This window comes from Sycon ciliatum, chromosome 12 (assembly GCF_964019385.1).
Source record: "Sycon ciliatum chromosome 12, ocSycCili1.1, whole genome shotgun sequence".
Lineage (NCBI taxonomy): Eukaryota > Metazoa > Porifera > Calcarea > Leucosolenida > Sycettidae > Sycon > Sycon ciliatum.
The window spans coordinates 19,919,354-19,939,896 of NC_088654.1; the positions used below are offsets into that span (position 1 = coordinate 19,919,354).

General features: G+C 47.4%; 1 protein-coding gene across 2 annotated transcripts in view; it reads right to left on the reverse strand.

The window, feature by feature from the left end:
• The window catches only part of LOC135827830 (uncharacterized), a 188,961-nt gene that overhangs the window by 144,438 nt on the left and 23,980 nt on the right, over positions 1–20,543 (reverse strand). The window contains exons 3-4 of one of the 2 annotated variants that reach the window (XM_065340258.1): positions 14,292–14,615; positions 4,317–4,649 (exon numbers count right to left, since the gene is read on the reverse strand). The exons of the other annotated variant lie outside the window; for it this stretch is intronic. Coding sequence (XP_065196330.1) covers positions 4,317–4,649; positions 14,292–14,615 — 657 coding nt within the window. The remainder of the gene's footprint in view (positions 1–4,316; positions 4,650–14,291; positions 14,616–20,543) is intronic. 2 annotated transcript variants of the gene reach the window in all.

The following is a 20,543-nucleotide window of genomic DNA, read 5'->3' on the forward strand; positions in this document are numbered from 1 at the left end:
ACACCAGAGTTACGAAAACTGCTGCAGCGCAGAACTACTCTGCATCGTAGAGTCCTTTCGCAGCCTGGGAATATGGTTCTTAAGCGACAGTATCGTCCTGTCAGGCGCGAGGGGACGCTTTTGAGTAGAGACTGAAATCCAGTTTCCTGATGCACCAGTTCTCGGCACTCCGACGAAATCCTAGAGGTCAGTGGGCTCTTCTTAACAGTCTGTCTGGCAGGCGGAAAGTAAGAAATCAGCCAATTGCATCTCTCAGTAGTCTGACAGAGACATTTGCTAACATAGTGCACGATCCAAGCCGGCCTGCTGACATATGTTTACGCCCAGCCACCCAACAGCCAACTACTGCTGCTCGACTGTCCCATTTTCGACCCGTAACTGTGGCGCACATCACCACACTGCTCAATGCAACAAACACAAGTAAGTCACCTGGCTCTGACAACGTCTCACCAGCCGTGCTGAAGCATGGTCATGATTCCATAGCAGTTTCTCTCACTGATATTATCAATAAATCTCTGAGCACAGGGTGCGTACCAGATATTTTCAAGAATGCCACGGTCAGCCCAGTTTTCAAATCAGGCGATGCAGAAAGCTCTACTAATTACATACCAGTCTCATTATTGCCCATATGCAGCAAGATATTAGAACGAGTTGTCTTAGAGCAGCTGATTGCATTCTTTAAGTTACACAACATCATGTACGTGCCTGGCAATCAATTTGCCTACCGTACCAACAGCTCGTGTGAGGACTGCCTAGCGCTAGTGGTCGACGAATGGTTCAAAGCCCTTGATAACAACGAGTACTGCGGCATAGTGTTTGCAGATATGAGCAAAGTTTTGACCGAGTTAAGCATCAAGAGCTCATTGACGAGTTGAAGATGCTTGTTATTGCCGACACTGCACTTGCTTGGTTTGCAAGCTACCTGACCAGACGCGTCCAGCGAGTAAGAGTAGGACAACAGCTAGGTAGGGCCCGCCCTTGCACAAGAGGCGTCCCACAAGGCTCCGTGCTCGGCCCATTGCTATTTTGCATTCACACCCGTGATGCACCACAGTGCTTCCAACATGCATTGAATCAACTTTATGCCGATGATATCACCAGTCCTGGTGATGTCCTAGATAGGACATCACGGAACCCAGCATGCCCCAGCATACATACTATGCTGTTCCCATAGTAATCGTGACACGTGACTCAAAACTTTGTGTCGCGGCCGAGGAAGATGAACATGTCGCACTCAAAACAAACGCAACGAAGGCCTTTCGTCTCAAAAGTAACAATTATTAGTTGTCGTTCTCCTGGCAGCTTGCCTCAAGCGAGTCGAGATTCGTATCTTGCCTCTTGCCTTCACGAATTCTATTTTCATCCTTGCAGAGTACGCCTGGACAAAGGAACCGGCAAGCGAATCGTTTTGGTCGCATTGAAAATTGCAAGTGCACAAGAGGATTGACGAAGCAATTTGTGTTCGCACTTTCAGCAGAGCAGTAGCTGCTGCGATAAAGTTTTTACTTTCGCCATTGGTTTCAGGCAGCAGAAGGATCTGGCTGAAAGCGATGGCGATACGTCCATGACCACTACATCCTGGGTTGATATCCAAGAAAGACCGTCCAAGTTTTAGCCAAGAGCTGTCGTATCCAAGAAATCAAAAACGCCAACAGCAAGCTTTGGCCAAATAATATCTTCCAGGCAGTAATTTAAGGGGCTAGCGCCTGCTGCCTCGTCTTCCTCCTCTGCATGGCCAGGTATGGGGCGAAATGAACGCACGGGGTGTGAAGAAACAGTCCAAAGGCAAAGCATTCAAAATTAGAACCAATCGTTTCCAAAGAAGCGCCGCGTGGCTACGAGAAACCCCACATGAAATCCCCAAACGAAAACGGCCATTCGGTCGGGTATTCGATGGAGAATTGAATATACACTACCTCAATCCCCGCCGATGTCTGATATTCTCCGCCTATTCCCTCAAACTTGACCAATTCGGAAAGAAATCCATCGCCATTACGATCGTGCATCCTCCACATACATTCAGAAATGCTCACGCAGCACTTCTTTTCATCGCATGTGCGCGACCGACGCTTCCATAACAACTCTGGGACAGGTAACCAATCAGACTCATTCAGAGTGCGATGTCCTAGATAGGACATCTCCCTGACTGATCACACTCTATATCAGGCACAAGTCCATCCAGATCATCACAACCCAGCTGAGTGCTGACCTTGCTGCTCTGGATCGCTACCTAGACCAGAAGGGACTGGTGTTAAACCCGTCCAAGACTCAGTTTGTCCTGCTCCGGCGACCGGGCATGGAGCTGCCACCTGGCACCGCAGTCAACTGCCGGGGCACTTCCATAGTCCCATCTGCTTACACTCGGTACTTAGGAATACTGGTTGACGAACATCTGTCTTTCTCAACCCAAGTGGATGCAGTATGTGCAAATGTCAATAAGAAGGTCGGAGCACTTGTCCATGCAAAGCAGAATATCAGCATTTTTGGCAAACGACTTTTCTATTTATCGATCATTCAGTCCACATTTGAGTTTGTCAGCACTGCATATATGCATTGATTATCACAAACCCTATATGACAAGCTTCTTACTGCCAGCCGCGTAGCATTAAAGAGAATAGTTTCGTTGGATAGAATGACTCCCACCACTCTTCTATACAGTCATACTAACTTGTACGCCCTTGAGAAACGCCTCAACTTCAAAACCTATGTATTTGTTTACCCCTGCCTGAATGGACTTGCTAGTGCTCTTCTGCGAGACCGCTTTACTTTGCGCGCCCATGGTGCTCGCACTGCAGCCACCACCCATGGCCAAGTCTCTGCTGCTCTTGTTCTGCCCCCCCCCCCCCCCCCGCTAACACCCGATATGGCTTTAGTGCAATTTCTTATTTGGGCGCTGCCAGGTGGAATACACTTCCACCGGCTTGCCGCATGTCTAGCTCACCAGCTGAATTTCGCTCATCCATCAAATTATACCTAGAGTGCCCTGTAAAAAGGCGCTGACGCCTGTTGGGAATTCCCTGTAAAAGAAGAATAAATAATAATATGAGTTAAGAGTAACTCTCCATCACTGTAACTGGATACTATATACAGTCAGAAAGTGCAATAGCTAGGCACACAACTGACAAGAGTACTGAGACATTCGTCTTAACTCGTATCCTTATGTCCTTTTCCTTTCTACATTTATTTATGGCTCAACATCCGAGTTTCAAATTGCACACCTGATGAGCCGTCACGAACCATACAGCGAAACGTACGTCGTGAAACAACTTGTTTTGTAGTCAACTAGTCCATCACATTGTCATGCAAGAGGAGTACTGTAGGAGTTTGGCTTTCGACTTGTACAATTCGTTTTCGCTAAGCTTCCCCTTTCTTTACTTATCTTTGATATTTATGACCCACCTTTTGGGTGGTGTGCTGCTTTGCTGCTTCGAATTGTAGTTAGACCGCTTTGTCAAATATCGTACTGGTCTCGTCATCGTCCAGTAACAATCAACATTCTTTGTTCCGTTGGGACTGTAGCTTTTGCTCGTTTTCGTTGCGCTTGCCTTCCCCTCTTTGGTCTTTCCATAACCTTGAACCTTCCAAGTTGGAAGGCTGTCGGTTAGCGCTACGGAGATGTGTTGAAGCTAGGTGTCAGGACGTCGAATGTCTCAGTACTCTTGTCAGTTGTGTGCCTAGTTATTGCACTTTCTGACTGTATATAGTATCCAGTTACAGTGATGGAGAGTTCCTCTGAACTCGTATCCTTACGTCCTTTTCCTTTCTAAATAATAATATAATAATAATAGAGCTTCTCTGCGACCTGCTGAACGGTGAAAACCATATCGGGGCCCGATCAACCTTTAATATACCCGCACGGGGAGTCGGGGAGGATGGTCTCGGCCAATAACTGCAAACGGCGCTGAATCATGGCAGCATGGACCTCCATTAGAGCAAGGCCCCGCCAATCATCGCATTGAGCAAGGTTGCCCTTCTTCGGGATGGAGACCAGGTTGCTACACACCCACTCTTGAGGGACTGCTTCCACACACATGTACGCATGCACGCACACACGCATGCACTCGCACACACACACCTACTTACTTACCTACCCACCTACTTGCACACAATGTATAAGCGATTACCAACTTTCTCTGACATTCGAAAACACTGCCCGATATGTTTGAGAGTGGTTCCTGTCGTCAGTACTGGCCACCAACATGTTTATCTATAACAGAATGAGGATGCTGATTATGCATGAGGTACTGTAGGGCACAACACACACACAACATTCTGTAATGGCCTGTACCAAACTAAAGGCCACCATGTGTACTTACGTGTTTGAGTGGTAGCACCCACAAAAGTCTCCGTGCTCGAGAAACTCTTGGTTGGTGTTGTGTAGCTTGCGCGGGCTGTTACAGTGCATGTGTACGTTGTAGCATGGGTTAGACTCATTACCGTTGCAGTTAAAGAGGTAGGGATCAGATCACCGTTAGAATCAGTAGCTTGTACTGTTGCTATGGCTGGTGCTAATGATGATGATCTCGGACATGAAACGACGTACTCTCTAGTACCCGCTGCATTCCACTGTGTGTTAGTCAGAGGAGTCCACATTACCACCAGAGAAGTTGGGTTTGGGTTCACAGTGACTGACATTACTGTTTTTGGATCTGTGCAAAAAAACGAAAGGAGAACATTTGTGGTGTAGAGGTATATTCAGGGGCGTCACAGGGCAGTTTGGAGTGGTACGACCGGGGGTCGGGGGGTGTCCCCCGGAAAAAATTTGGGATTTTTTGGGCAATAGGGCACGTTTTGGCGCTCTGCAGCCGCAAACGAGGGTTTCCGCAAACGAGGGTTTCCCGAGCACTTATTCGACAACCCCACTTACACTCAATATGCACATGTATCACACGGGAAACTTTAATTCAGAATATCAGCAAAGACACTTGATCCGACAAATAATTAAAAATACGGAACAATAGTTCTAAGCGGCATCAACATTGGCCAGACGCAAGATTTAGAATTTGCCAAACAAATCAATGCGGTGCTGGTTGGAGGAGGCAAAGTCATTGCCAATATCCTTCAGGTCAACGGCATCACACTCCTCTTTCATGGTGGTGAGGATGGCACAGTGATTCAACCTCTCCTGGCTCATTGTGGACCGTAGGTAGGTCTTCAAGCGGCGCAAGGTAGAGAAAGATCTCTCGCTAGTGGCATTGGTTGCAGGAGCAACCAGAATTAGCCTAAGCAGGGCTACAACTTCACTTAGGAAGTGCTTGTTGGGCAGGGCCTGTACGTACTCTGCGATACGAGCAAGAGACACTTCCTTGGAGGTGAAGTAAGACGCCAGGATAGCGAGCTGCGACTCCAGCAATGACATATTGATGTCATCGCCCCAAAGCTTAGCAACATGCTCCTTCTCGTCCTTGTAGGCAGAACCAGCTGCAGCCTTCAGCAGAAGTTGCTCTAGGTTCTGGTAATGCTGCAAACCAGGCTGGTCAAACCGGTCACCGATAGCTGCTATGATGGTGTCCAGTGCCGAAAAGAACATCGGACGATAGAGGTCCTCTACTGTAGCTGGGAAGTGAGGACTGGAGGTGCCCGTCTGAAGGCGAGCAGGGGTTTTGCGGCGACGTGGCAGCTGCGGCTCACTGACATCCACAGCAGACTGTTTGAGGAGAACATCGGCCCAGAACTTCTGAAATTCCTCTTCGGATCGAAGCTTCTGTAACGCCTTTACAGTCTGCGAAGCCATCCTTTGCCCATCTGCTGCTGAGAGTGACTTCTGTTGGAGCGCCACACTGAGGTTGTCAGCAAGACGCAGAACTAGGTGACCGAGGCAGGTTCCAAACAGAAACTCGAAAGTGGCTAGCTGATGGCCGACTCCGTTACACTTGGCTGACATCTCGTGGTCGTACTTCGCCAACTCCGTAAATCTCTCAAGACTGGCCTGGATTACTTCATAGTTTGCCAGGACACTCTGCAATGATGCTGCACGGACAGTCCAACGAGTCGGGCACAGGGTTCGAAAACCAGGCTCATCAGGTGCTATCTCTTCTTTTAACTTCGAAAACTCAGCAGTCCGCTTAGCCGAGTACTTGAGTAGCTTGCTCAGCTCGAAGGTAGTGTCTAGCGCATCCTTCACCACCTTCACGTCTCTCACCATGTCCTGGCAGGCCAGATTCAACGAATGTCCATAGCAATGCGTGAAGATCGCTTTGGGTTGCTCGTCCTGGATCTGTTTTGCCACACCATTCCTTGTGCCCTTCATAACTGCAGCACCATCATAGCATTGGCCTCTGCAGTTGGCGAGTGACATGCCCATGCGAATAATGCTGTCTTTTATTACCTGTGCAATGAGGAACAAACCAAGACCAAAACACCCAGATCAAAACAATGTTGTGGGACTGCAAGTAAATGGCACGCTGTGCAAATACATTGCAAAATCATTCACACTGACTGCTACCATATTAAAATACTCAAATCCCTGAAATGTAATTTTTGCACAGTACATTGTCAATACAGTGCTCTATCAAAAAGATTTTAAACATCAAGTGACAGCATTTACCTGGACAACAGTTGAAGCGTTGGCTGTGTGGATTGCATAAAATCCAAGGAAATCCTCTTGGGCTTCGAGATTGTCGTCTACCCAACGGACAACTACAACACATTGCTCCACGGTGGAGCAGTCAGTTGTCTCATCAACCATGATCGCAAAGATCTCGTTCCGAATCCGGAGTGACAACTGACGAAGCAAACGATGGGCCATCACCTAGGAGAGGCAAGCAAAAGGCCAATACAACAATAATAAGTTTGTGTGAATATTAGTCAGCTGCAATATATTCACTGAAATGGAACAATAGCTGATAAGTGATAAGCCATTGCTATCACGAAAATGCCACAGTGTTTATTGTTCGCTATTTTCGAAGTACATCGAAGGTGGCAACACAATTATTGCTCTGAGTCTGAATAATAATAATATCCAATAGCATATCATTAACATGCAGTCATTTGTCTGAAACATCGAAGTTGGCAACACAATTATTGCTCTGAAGAATGTATCCAATAGCATAACATCATTAACATGCAGTCATTTGTCTGATTCTTACCTGAAGTATTTCATTCTGAATGGCAGCACTAGTGTACTTGTCAGTCCGACGGTTCAGCCAGCGCACTTGACTCTCATCATTGTCCGACAGTAGAGCCAGGACCTGCAGAAAATTACCGTCACACTCTCCACCTCCCGACCTGGAGCTTCCACGCAAAGCGAGTCCCTGTCGTGCGAGAAAGCGCACGATCGGAGCACTTGCAGCAGACAAGCATGATTCTCCTTCCGCTGGGCAGTAAACTGGGAGTCCAAGCGCTCACCAACATCGCCGACATTTTCCGGGATTGTCAGCAGGCGATCGACCGCTTCCTTGTGGCGCGCGACTCGGCATGTTTCGACATCAAGCGCCTTGCCTCCTTCCAATTCTGATAGCCTGTTGTCACGAAGGCTTGCTCCACGGTTCTGGAGGAAATAAGGCCTCGCCTCGACGCTCTGACGCAAGTGTGGCAAAACGCTCGCTCGCTTGCGGAGTCCCAGGGCAACCAGGGAAAAACATCAAACCATTGTGGCTGGAAGGACCGCCACAGAACAGTCGCTACTCCATAGCTGCGCTTCGGAAACTGGAAATCCCTGGGCTGATTGGGCTTATCCGCAATCTCTGGTCCAGCGGATTCCGCCGCCATTGAAACTACCCTGCAGCTACGAAGCCAAGTGTGACGGTAAGTCCGCCTCAATCACAACATTATACATGTAACGATTTGGCTTCGCAAACTGTGTACATAGATCTACGGCGTGCTCCTTGTGCGCAGTTGTGGTGTGACTGTGAGGTGCTAAGTACTATAATGTGATTAGTACTAGTGGATTTACGCTAGTCTTGCAACACTTCGCGTTGTGCTACGAGGTGTGACATGTCACTGGTCACATCCGGCCTACGAGCAAGGCGCGATCTGCCTTGTTTAGCACACCGACATGTACAATCTGTACATATGGGCGAGTGCTGTGACCATCTTCTCACTGTACGAGTACACTGCTAGAGTATAGTACACATGTACAGGAATGCCGTGCTTCGTGCCGTGACTTTTAGAGCGACTTTTAGTTGTAGTTACGATGTTTTGACTTTTGTACAAGTCCGAAGATCCTTGAATTTTTTTATCGCTTTTTTGGATGAATTGGGTGGACCATCCTGGACGAAAAGTGGTACGACCATGGTCGTAGTGGTCGTACCGTGTGTGACGCCCCTGATATTTAAAAAGTTCCTTTTCGACAGGTCAGTATGTTGCAGCATAGTAGGGGTATTTCGTGACAAAATAATCTGCATGACGATATGGAATTGTAGCAAGTGACATTGTGATACTCACTGTGTCATTGGCTAGTGTTCTTTGACACTCATTCTTTTCACCTTACCTTATCAGAATTTTGTTTGCCTCTTCTTCTGCCGTTTATCTGCTTGTAGCGTTTGATAGCTGCTGCTCTGTCGTTCTATGCGACTGATTCGGCTTTGTTGTGTCTGCATTCTCTAATGTTATATCTATCCTAAGTAACAACCTCTCTCTGTTGCAGTATTTTTCACAGTTGAACCTTTTCTTTTGAGATGTGGGCTTCGATCATTCCGCGATATTTTCCACGTTTACAAAATCATTCTCATGTTTGTTGAGTGACTACGGATTTGAAATAACTAGCTGGCCTTGCATGCATTCGATTCGAGGCCGCCATATTGGGCATGTTCTTTTTTTGCGCAAAAGGCCTATCTATCCCTCCAACATCAGAGGGAGCAGGTGCTCTCGGGTACCTGAGAGCGTGCGCATGTGTGTGTACATGCGCATACGTGTGTGTGTACAGTGTGAGTGTGTGTGTGTGTGTGTGTGTGTGTGTGTTTGTGTGTGTACAGTGTGTGTGTGTGTACAGTGTGTGTGTGTGTGTGTGTGTGTGTGTGTGTGTGTGTATGTGTGTGTGTGTGTGTGTGTGTGTGTGTGTGTGTGTGTGTGTGTGTGTGTGTGTGTGTGTGTACGGTATGCGGACGGGATTTTGCACGGAAAGGAGACATGGCTCGGCATAAGTGTCTGGAGGAGCGTGCGCGGCCTGTGTCTGAGCAGCGGGGCGCCAGTCAGTGCGGGCGGTGTGGGCGGCGGCTGAGAAGCCGCGGTGGCTTGGTCCGGCATGTGTGTGCCTCGATGGTGGATGCCACAGTGCCACCTGGAGCTACCGGCGGAGGGATGTGGTGCCGCGCATTGCAGTATTTTTCATAGTTGAACCTTTTCTTTCGAGATGTGGGCTGCGATCGTTCCGCGATATTTTTCACGTTTACAAAATCTTTCTATCATTTCTGCTGAGTGACTACGGATTTGACGTAGCTAGCTGCCCTTGTATACATTCGATTTGAGGACGCCATATTGAGCATGTTCTTTTTTTGCGCAAAAGGCCTATCTATCCCTCCAACATCAGAGGGAGCAGGTGCTCTCGGGTACCTGAGAGTGTGCGCATATGCGTGTGTGTGTACAGTGTGTGTGTGTGTGTGTGTGTGTGTGTGTGTGTGTGTGTGTGTGTGTGTGTGTGTGTGTGTGTGTGTGTGTGTGTGTGTGTGTGTGTGTGTGTGTGTGTGTGTGTGTGTGTGTGTGTGTGTGTGTGTGTGTGTGTGTGTGTGTGTGTGTGTCTGTTTTCCACATGCGATGCGTGCGGTCGATATTGGGTATCACACGCCATCGTTGCTGGGATGACCACATATCAAACAGCCAGCTGCTTGAGTGGTGGGGTGACTCTGAAACCATCGCCACCAAGGTTCAGCATCGGCTCCTCGAGTGGCTAGGCCATGTCGCCCGCATAGACGACGTGCGATTGCCCAAACAGTTGCTGTTCGGCACTCTGCCATCTTGTCGCCCGGCACATGGCCCACGTCGGCGGTGGAAAAACTGGACTGTAAAGGACCTCCGCTCACGAGACCTTGAAGCGGACTGGTAAAGAATGGCCTGTGACTCTCGCCCAGACTGGAGGTTGGCTTACACCTTGGATGCCCCGGATCTCCTCGTGCCGGCACTGGTGACTTGTTTCACATGCGCCCGGCACTTCGCACGTCAGGGTGACCTCGCTAGGCACAAGTGCACGGCTAAACGGCAGAAGCCGGTTTCGGAGCAGAGAGGTGCATGTCAGTGCCCTCGGTGTCATCGTTGGTTCCGGAGCCGCGGAGACTTGGCTGTGCATCGTTGCTCCGCTTCTACCTCGTACCCAGTACCGACCGAACCAGCTGCTGTTGTCACCAGTGACACTACCGCTCAGAGGTGCTGCAATGCTCACTGTGGAACCTGCAATCGTTGTTTCCGCTCAACCCAGGGACGCAACCACCATTGCTGTTCAACACACTGCCACCGACCAACGGCCAGAGAACGGGACAAGTTCCCGCATATGTGTATCTGCTCTCACCAGTTCCGACTAGTCTCGCATCTGGAGCGCCATCGGGTGGCGTGCTCTTTCTCTCTCTCTGCTGCCCCTCCGGGGCCCACGTGACCCTAGTGGTAGTGGCTCTACTGGACAGGACAGGACAGGACAGGTGTGTGTGTGTGTGTGTGTGTGTGTGTGTGTGTGTGTGTGTGTGTGTGTGTGTGTGTGTGTGTGTGTGTGTATGTGTCACTTCAAACAGCTGTGTGGTGGATACCAGGCTAAAAATAGTGGCGGTCAATTCATCAGCCTTCCAAGCTGTTGAATGGTGTAATCCCAGCACAAGTTGCTATGTCTAACATAGCTGTTCGCTATCATCGCTTCCGCGATGGGCATGTCTGAGGTCTGAGGTATGTGTGTGTGTTGATTTTGACTGTTTTCCCTGGACACCATTTTGTTTAGCGCATCCACCATCAGCAGATGTTTTTTTCATGACTGCTGCTCAAGCAAAAAAAGGATGTCATTGCATTGACCTAGCTGTAACTGCACAAGCAAAAAGGACGTCATTGCATTGACCTAGTTGTAACTGCTCAAGCAAAAATGGATGTCATTGCATTGACCTAGCTGTAACTGCCCAAGCAAAAAAGGATTTCATTGCATTGACCTAGCTGGAACTGCACAAGCAAAAAAGGATGACATTGCATTGACCTAGCTGTAACTGCACAAGCAAAAAAGGATGTCATTGTGTTGTAGTTGTAAGTCTAACACTACTTCTCCATCACTGCATCAGCTCAACCGCCACCACTGGACTGCCTTTTTACACTCTTTTATTGACGAATAAACAAGAACACGGAAAACGACTACATCTTGACAAGACGACAGACCAAAGACTAGCTCACACAGTTTCGCGCATGCGCACAACACCACCAACCAATGACGCGTGTCCACAGCGACCAAGACGAAACAAACATGTGACACCAAATCTACCACAATATCCCGACCAAAAAAACACATACCGTCCTCGGTATGACCAAATAAAACACAATACGCAGAGAGACGCAACCGCAAACAGCAAAAGTAGCCACAGGACCAACGCATGTAGCTCCCCAGAATAAAACAGGGCAACCAAAGCCAGAAGAAAGAAAGAGAGGTGAATGTTAAAGAGAAGAGAAGAAACATTGCATTGCTGTCTAGCCACGCACACACAAAAAAACACAGGCTAAACCTAAGCCTAAAAACCGATGGGCCCTGCCCATCCACACAACGCCAGCCAAACCCATGACTGTCACCAAAAAAACAAAAATAAATAAAATATATACATGGCAACGACAAACAAGCAGCGAGTCTAGCTCCCAGCAATGAACCGGGGCTCACCCTGATCGGACGTTCGTTGCCTTCGATGTGGACTGCCACAAGGAGAACCAAACGTGGTTCACCATGATCAGACGCCAGTTCCCAAGACAAGTAGCAATTCAAACAAACTCCCGTATGCACGCACGCATGCACACACATAAACACTCACCGGAAAACAAAGAAAAGCAAGAAGAGAGATATGGAGAGAAGAAAGGCGGCGCATTCCCAGCCAGCACACGACTTCGGAGCAGCAGGAAGCCAACTGCGAAGCTGATACTCCACTCGTATCAGGACAACGAAACGGCGGACGCACAGCGACACTTGAACACAGCTCAGCGGAGGGCGTCAGCTTGATCGAATTGAGTAGACGACGACGACGGGACGACGACGACGGGACACCGGACGACGACACAGCACGACGACACAGCACGACGACACAGCTCCACGACACAGCTCCACGACGAACGTTCGAACACGGACAGGGGTGACGAAGAAACAAGGACAGTCCAGCAGTGACGGGAGCAACACACATCTCAGGGTCGTGAGCTGCGGAGGCAGAACTCCGCGTCGAGAGATAGTTGGGCGCCAAATGTTGTAGTTGTAAGTCTAACACTACTTCTCCATCACTGCATCAGCTCAACCGCCACCACTGGACTGCCTTTTTACACTCTTTCTCAGGGTCGTGAGCTGCGGGACTGCCTTTTTACACTCTTTTATTGACGAATAAACAAGAACACGGAAAACGACTACATCTTGACAAGACGACAGACCAAAGACTAGCTCACACAGTTTCGCGCATGCGCACAACACCACCAACCAATGACGCGTGTCCACAGCGACCAAGACGAAACAAACACGTGACACCAAATCTACCACAATTGCATTGACCTAGCTGTAACTGCTCAAGCAAAAAAGGATGTCATTGCATTGACCTAGCTGTAACTGCACAAGCAAAAAAGGACGTCATTGCATTGACCTAGCTGTAACTGCACAATCAAAAAAAGGATGTCGTTGCATTGACCTAGCTGTAACTGCACAAGCAAAAAAAGGATGTCGTTGCATTGACCTAGCTGTAACTGCACAAGCAAAAAAGGATGTCATTGCATTGACCTAGCTGTAACTGCACAAGCAAAAAAGGATGTCATTGCATTGACCTAGCTGTAACTGCTCAAGCAAAAAAGGATGTCATTGCACTTACCTAGCAGTAACTGTACAAGCAAAAAAATGATGTCATTGCATTGACCTAGCTGTGACTGCACAAGCAAAAAAATGATGTCATTGCATTGACCTAGCTGTAACTGCACAAGCAAAAAAAGGATGCCATTGCATTGACCTAGCTGTAACTGCACAAGCAAAAAAAGGATGCCATTGCATTGACCTAGCTGTAACTGCACAAGTAAAACGTCTGCGGACTACCGGCAATCCGTTACAATTCCACACGATTTTTTTGTCTTGCAGTATTGCTACAGCTCATTCATACCACCGACATCGCGACAGACATGACTCGAACCCCCTCTGCGAAACACATAGCTCTTGGCCATAGAACTCCTTGCAACCCTATGTTTGCGAATCCAATCCTCCTTGAAAGAAAAAAAGACCTGTTCTCTTTTTTTGCGGATACAGTCTGGGTACAGTTGATGCCTACCTCTTTCGATTACAAATACATGACTGTACATGTAGGAGAAACATGAGGATGAACTCTAGAGCCCAATGCCTAGCTGCAAGTAGTATAGATTTCTATTCTCGAATGAGTTGCACTTGTGGACACGAGCGCTTGCACTGTGTCTACTGCGTACTGTGAGTACTGATCGACCAAAAAAACGGATCTCAGTCAACATACACGGCCAGTTAGTGCATGCTGCATGCCGCGAGTCGTAGATCTATGATGTTTACACTGTACACTGCATGCACGGCCAACTAGTGGGAAGCGCATGCACGCGGATCTCGAGCCAAGACGCTTGGTGACCTGATGGACAGAAAGATGCGCAGAAGACGAGATTTTGACTTCCTATCGAGCTACATTTACTGTCCGTAAATGACCACTGTTTGAACCTGTGGCTCAAACCTGAAAGCTGGGTGCAACAAATATTTGAATACGGCTTATAATCGGGGAAGTCGAACACTAAGGAACCTTTCATTCGTACGAAGGGCAAGGTGTCAAAATTCACAGCTCGAATCTCGGCTGGAGGCCGAGTTTTCCGCATGTTACCATTCACACAGCTGTAGCATTGTTGGTTATAGCTACGACAGGTCACGTAACACTAGGCGCCCTGTTATTCCACCTCCACCAAACGTGCTCTCCGGCCGACCTCACACACCAGCAACATGACTTCAAGTTGTAGATACGGACGAATAATTTCCTACATACAGCACAGTTTGCTCCGGCCGCAATACCCATCAGCAGTCAAAGGGTTAAATTATCCATATCGTCTTGAATTTTTCTGGACAAATCAGTTTGCTTATTATTTCGAAATGTGCAGTAGACAATGTGCACGAGTCAGTACAGTGTACTTTTTGCTGGTGCAAGATTCAATGTACTTACCGTCAGCGGTGGTAGTAACTGGAGATGTTATACTGGGGCCACCTGCATCGTTTCCATTTGTAAAATAGGCAACAACTTGGAAGATTGAATCCTCTTCTAAATTATCGATAGTACCTGTCTGTGCGGCAAATAGGTCAGCAGTTATAACAGCAGTGCAACTGTCTGATGCTCTCTTCACTGAGGTACTGGGTATGCCAGAAATAGATTTCCTGTCCACTCCGTAACACCATTTCTTGGGGTTATAGTTACCCGCAGCGGGAGTAATAGAGACAGTGAACTGTTTTGATTGAATCTTCGAAAAAGATATTGCTGGCATTGGTGGACCTGTACAAGGATTGACAGTAAAAAATATAAAAAAATAAACAAAACAGTCGTTTTGATGAAGGAGAGGAGGAAAATAAAAGCAAACTAGCTCAGTACCATCAGGAACCTGATTGTTGTGGTTCCGTTACCCTTACCCAACATGGATAACTCTCTCTATACTCTGCACTCTTACGAGTTGATTGTTGTACCCGATATGTTCCGGGATCGGTTATCTCTATGCATTCCCATACTGTGTACATATACGGATCCTGGTTGTGCGTCCTTATCTTTACTTCTATGTAAAATTAATGAACTTAAGAAAGTTTAGTTGTCTGGGATTTGTGGAGTGAAGTTGATCTATGGAGTGCACCCCAGCTGGTCTGTACTATTTGGTCTTATTCTCGCATGCATTCAGCCTTCATGATGACTCTGTACAACTTCATTACCCTGAGCAACTGTACTGTTGTCACTGCCCTTTTGGAGGGTTTGTGCCCCTTTTGGCACGTGTGTGCGGACCGCGCGCGGACTGCGCCGGTTGCGCATGCTTGCATGATTATCGTACATGTTCTTGTTGTTGTGCGCATGCTTGCATACTTATCGTACGCATTCTGGTTGTTTTGGGTGCCTTCTTCTTGAGACTCTCTTTGGAGCAACAACAATAATCTGTTCTCTGAGTGTGGCGTCCGTGTGATATGAGATATCGAGAGTAATCGGAAGGGCTATCGTGCGAGGCATAACACCCCCCCCCCCCCCCCCCCCGACGACTCAGTCGGTAAAGCATGAGACTCTTAATCTCAGGTTCGTGGGTTTGAGCCCCACGCTGGGCGCCAATTGTCGTCGGGGGGTGTTATGCCTCGCACGATAGCCCTTCCGATTACTCTCGATATCTCATATCACACGGACGCCACACTCAGAGAACAGATTATTGTTGTTGCTCCAAAGAGAGTCTCAAGAAGAAGGCACCCAAAACAACCAGAATGCGTACGATAAGTATGCAAGCATGCGCACAACAACAAGAACATGTACGATAATCATGCAAGCATGCGCAACCGGCGCAGTCCGCACGCGGTCCGCACACACGTGCCAAAAGGGGCACAAACCCTCCAAAAGGGCAGTGACAACACATGTATAATGTGCAGTACACACAGAGCAGCGTATGGCGTACAGATCATGATGTATATGAGAGAAACCATGATGTCACGCTGCCATGACGATACAAGCTGTACTGCAGCCATGGTGGGTACCCCTGACTGGTTTATCAGGGCAATGGGCCGATGGTGGAGCAACAGTGTCCTGTGCCACATCAGAACGACCGACACAGATGTGGCACAGCTGACCCAAAAGCTGGCCGAGGTACAGGCGCATCGTAGAACACAATGAGGTATGTAAGAACCCGCCACTCGGGCACACAACTCACACTGATGCATGAACCCGCACACCTGCTTAGATCAGCTGCCGATTGTTTGGAACAGCACAGCAATATGCTTTGCTAAGATTGTGCTGACAAACTTCACTGACAGCAACAACAGGGTCGTTCACGTGCATTGACATATGTCACAACTTAGCATGGAGGCTGGGCAACCATGGCCAAGCTATCTCCTCTCATCTGGCAATCTACCACGGCCTTTGGCCACCACACCCATACACCTGTAGGAGTTGCATTTTGATATAAAGTATATTTTTCGCAGTAAAAGAGTATTTATTTGTAGAGATTGTGTTGATGCAGATTCCTAGGTTCAAACCCGAAGATGGGCAGTTAGTTACATTTTTTTTCTCTCCTTGCGTATTTTGTATCTGCATGTTATTACCCTTTCAGTGAGTCGCTCGTGAGTAATGTATGAGTCGTGTATGGCTAAACCCGTATTTCCCCACTTTACCCGTATGACTGTCTGTTGAGAACTGTGATTGGCAGCTAGTATTAATGTTCCAGAATGTTCCAGAGCTGTGAACTGTGATTGGTTAATTATGCTAATGTTTCTAGAATTTCGTCGGCGACCGGTTTTAGTAGATTGCTGATTGGTTAATGACCTACAACATGGTTGCCGGTTGCCGGACTTTTGTTCCCTTGCTTTCTTCTTTCTTGTTACCTTTCTATTCTCTTTGCATTCCAAGTGTGTATAATATTTCTTTCCTGATAACTACTGGTAAACTACGACGTGAGTGTTTAACTGGAGTGAGTGTGATTGCCGCCGGGGCCAGCTATTACACACCCACACTCCTGCTCCCTAACAGGCATCACACTTCGTGCGTGGGCCGTCCACACTCCGTCCATTTCATGGCCCCAGTTTATGGGCTGCACTTTGTGCGTGGACTATCATACATACTATCATATGAGCCGTCCACACTCCGCCCATCTCATGGGTGCCCAATTCATGGGCTGCACCTCGTGCGTGGACAATCCTACATAATGATTATCACATGCCAGATTCGGTTGCCCAGCACTCCATGAATCCTCCATACGTTGTGTGTTCTCAACTGGTCTGCAATAGCGAAGAATGCATGCGTGTTAATATCCATATGATGTATGGCCCCACCTTTGGTTGCTGGATGCTAGCCCGGTGGGTGCCAATCTCCGGCCTTCGGCCAAGTGCTGATTTATAATAATAAAGCGCATCGGCTGGTTATCGCCCTCATCTCTGGGGTCGCTCTCCACATAAGCAATGCGTGCACATGCTACGAGATTGAGTTTAATAATAATAATGATAATAATGGTGGAAAGGAAGAGGACATATGGAAACGAGTTAAGAGTAACTCTCCATCACTGTAACTGGATACTATATACAGGCAGAAAGTGCAATAACTAGGCACAAAACTGACAAGTGTACTGAGACATTTGACGTCCCGACACCTAGCTTCAACACATCTCCGTAGCGCTAACCGACAGCCTTCCAACTTGGAAGGTTCAAGGTTATGGAAATACCAGAGAGGGGAAGGCAAGCGCAACGAAAACGAGCAGAAGCTACAGTCCCAACGAAACAAAGAATGTCGACTGTTACTGGACGATGACGAGACCAGTAACAATCGACATTCTCCTTTCCACATTTATTTATGGCTCAACATCCGAGTTTCAAATAATAATGTCATCATGACTAAGTCGTAAAGTTATTACTTTCATACTTTTTTTACTCCCCTGTCCAATCGCATGTAGTGATAATCGTCTATGGTGATCAAATTTCACTTCTTCAAACGCCAACACTGCCGTTACTACACAGCATTTACACAATCTCAATTTCCCAAAGCGTCCTGTAGGTACCACCAGTTACTATAAACGGTCAATAATGTATGCAATTGAGTGGCTTTTAATTAAGTTAGAATTTGATCACAATAGGCGATGTATTGCTATAGCTGGTAACTCTTATAACTGGTTTAGTTTGAGTGGAAAAGATACTTTTGCTTTTGAATTTTGAAGGTGATAAAATTATAATGGACTCGGATGAAGAGCCAATGATAAATATATAGTAAAGTTAAGGACCACGATTCTCTCTCGTGGCTCGTATTTGCAACAGCAAAACCACAGTGCAGGGTCAGCTGCGGACAGCCACATTGCCTTGTTTCAAGGGAAAAACAGGGTTGCCGGAATTGAGGCAAAAAGATACAGCAACTGCAGAATGACCACCCAGATTTAAAAAAATAAGCAACTATAACTGACAAAATCAGCAGTGCAGAAAGGTACAGCAAGGAAACCATCACATTCAGAGCAAAATAATATAATATTATACTGAAAGTTTATACAAAAGAGAAAGGACCAAGGAACTACAAATTACGCTATACTGTCCACTAACACCACCAGTTACTAAACAATCAGCTCATGCGATAACATTGCACGACACTGACCGATGGTACTGACGTTCTACAACTAACTGGCTAACAGCTCTAGCACATCTTGGATGCGCGTCGGTCAGTGTATGTTCGTTAACACTACTGGTCTTACAGTACATAGGGTGGGTGGGTGGGCCCTTGACAAGCAAGACAAAAAGAATGGGTGGGTGGGCCCTTGACAAGCAAGACAAAAAGAAGGACAATGTTTTTTTCGCAAGCTTTGTTTCACAGCGCTCGCTCAACAATGATAACATCACTTCGAAGTTCGATAGAACATTGCTTCTCGTTTCTTTAGAATACTCAGCCAACGAGAAACGTACACAACTACAAGTTACTCCATAATGCCCAATGACAATTCCACTCTTATGTTATCATAATTATAACTTAGAGCCTTCCAAGTCCAGGGCTCACGGTTGTGTACAAATACGTGGGCGCCATTTTGTTTCTGGCCAGCTCACGCGACGACAGCTTGACTGTCACGCGACCACAGCTCGACCACACCTTGTACACAAACTGTAGCCATCTCGCAGCGCATTTTCAGTGCGACACATGCCTCTTCAAAATAGAGTAAGGTAGCACAGGTAGACAATACAACCCTGAAAATTTGGGTGGAACCAGGCAAGATGTGAACTAGGGGATCAACCGAATGAATTTTTGATTTTGGCCCGGGGAAACTAAAGATATTGTCACAAAGTCCGTGCATGCTCTACAGCGATCCCTTGATTAAGAAAAAAATCGCTTCAGTTGAACTGTAGCTTAGCATCTACTGAATATTTTGAGGCATCGATTGTCAAAATCGGCCAATATTGTGCTACCTTAGACTGTTTTGAAGTGAGCTAAGTCGGCAGCGGCGCGCGCGAACTCCCGTGCGCGACGACAAGGAAGGAAGGATGTGCATGTGCGCTGTAGATGTGGAAACTACACCAGCGAGGCAGCAGCAAGGCGTTTTTTGCGATGTTTTCTCCGTGACTGACAAACTCTTGAAATATTATTCACCGTTTGCTGTCGACATGTCTCGCTCATCGGCGCTCTACTGCTGTGTGCTTCAGCAGCTATGGCGAACCGAAAATACTTGACCAGTACAACGGCGAAGCCATTTGATTTGTCCTCTTGCAACGAAACAGAGTGGCAAATCAAATAATTCACAACTCTCCATCGTCACTTCTCACAGCAGCGTGGCACGGCTCTTTCACTCGTGTCCGTGCATTTACGAAATACTCTGAGAACAGAGATAACGAACTAGAACACGGTGTGAGCCTTTGCTTCATTCCATCTCTCACCTGCGCCAGTGCATCAGGGGACGAGATAGATGTCGATCCCTTTCTCAGCAAAGACTCGGCGGCAGAAATCGCAACTTCTACTCATCGCAGGACTCCGTGTGCGAACTCAGGCTGTCTGAAGCCTTCGGCTTACGAGGCCAGCACTGCTCGCAACACACTCCCTCGGAAAGAAGCAATAACAACGACGGTGAACGGCAACCAAAGTGAAACGCAAGTCCCCAGCCGGTCCCAGTCTTCCTCAGTTCTACTTCTTCTTGTCAGTCACTGCAACTCTCCTCACAAAATCTCTTGTCCTTGCTGTGATCCGTGCACTGCCGCGCATGTAGCTCGGGTCACGCGAGCTCATTTCTATGGTGATCAGATTTCAAGATGTCCTCCCACGTAATTGAGTTTTGGCATCTCAACCGTGAGCCCTGAAGTTGGAAGGCTGTTGGTGTGCACATCCAAGATGTGCTACAGCTGATAGCCAGTTAGTTGTAGAACGTCAGTCCCATCGGTCAGTGTCGTGCAATGTTATCACAGGAGCTGATTGTTTAGTAACTGGTGGTGTTAGTGGACATTATAGCATAACTTGTAGTTCCTTGGTCCTTTTCTTTTCTATAAATTACATTATAACCGGTATTTCTCAAAATGCGAAGACTCCACTGTAGCCGTCTACTATATCCATACATCTTCACTCTCCAAACGGCCTCTGGGCTTCACCAATCACCAAAAGAAAAAGAGATATTAAATTGTAACTCGGATGGTGAGCCAATTATATTATTGTAAAAAGAAGAAGGACAAAATGTTACGAGTTATGACTAACTGTCCACCAACGTAACCAGATCTTATACAGTCAGCGAGTGCGACA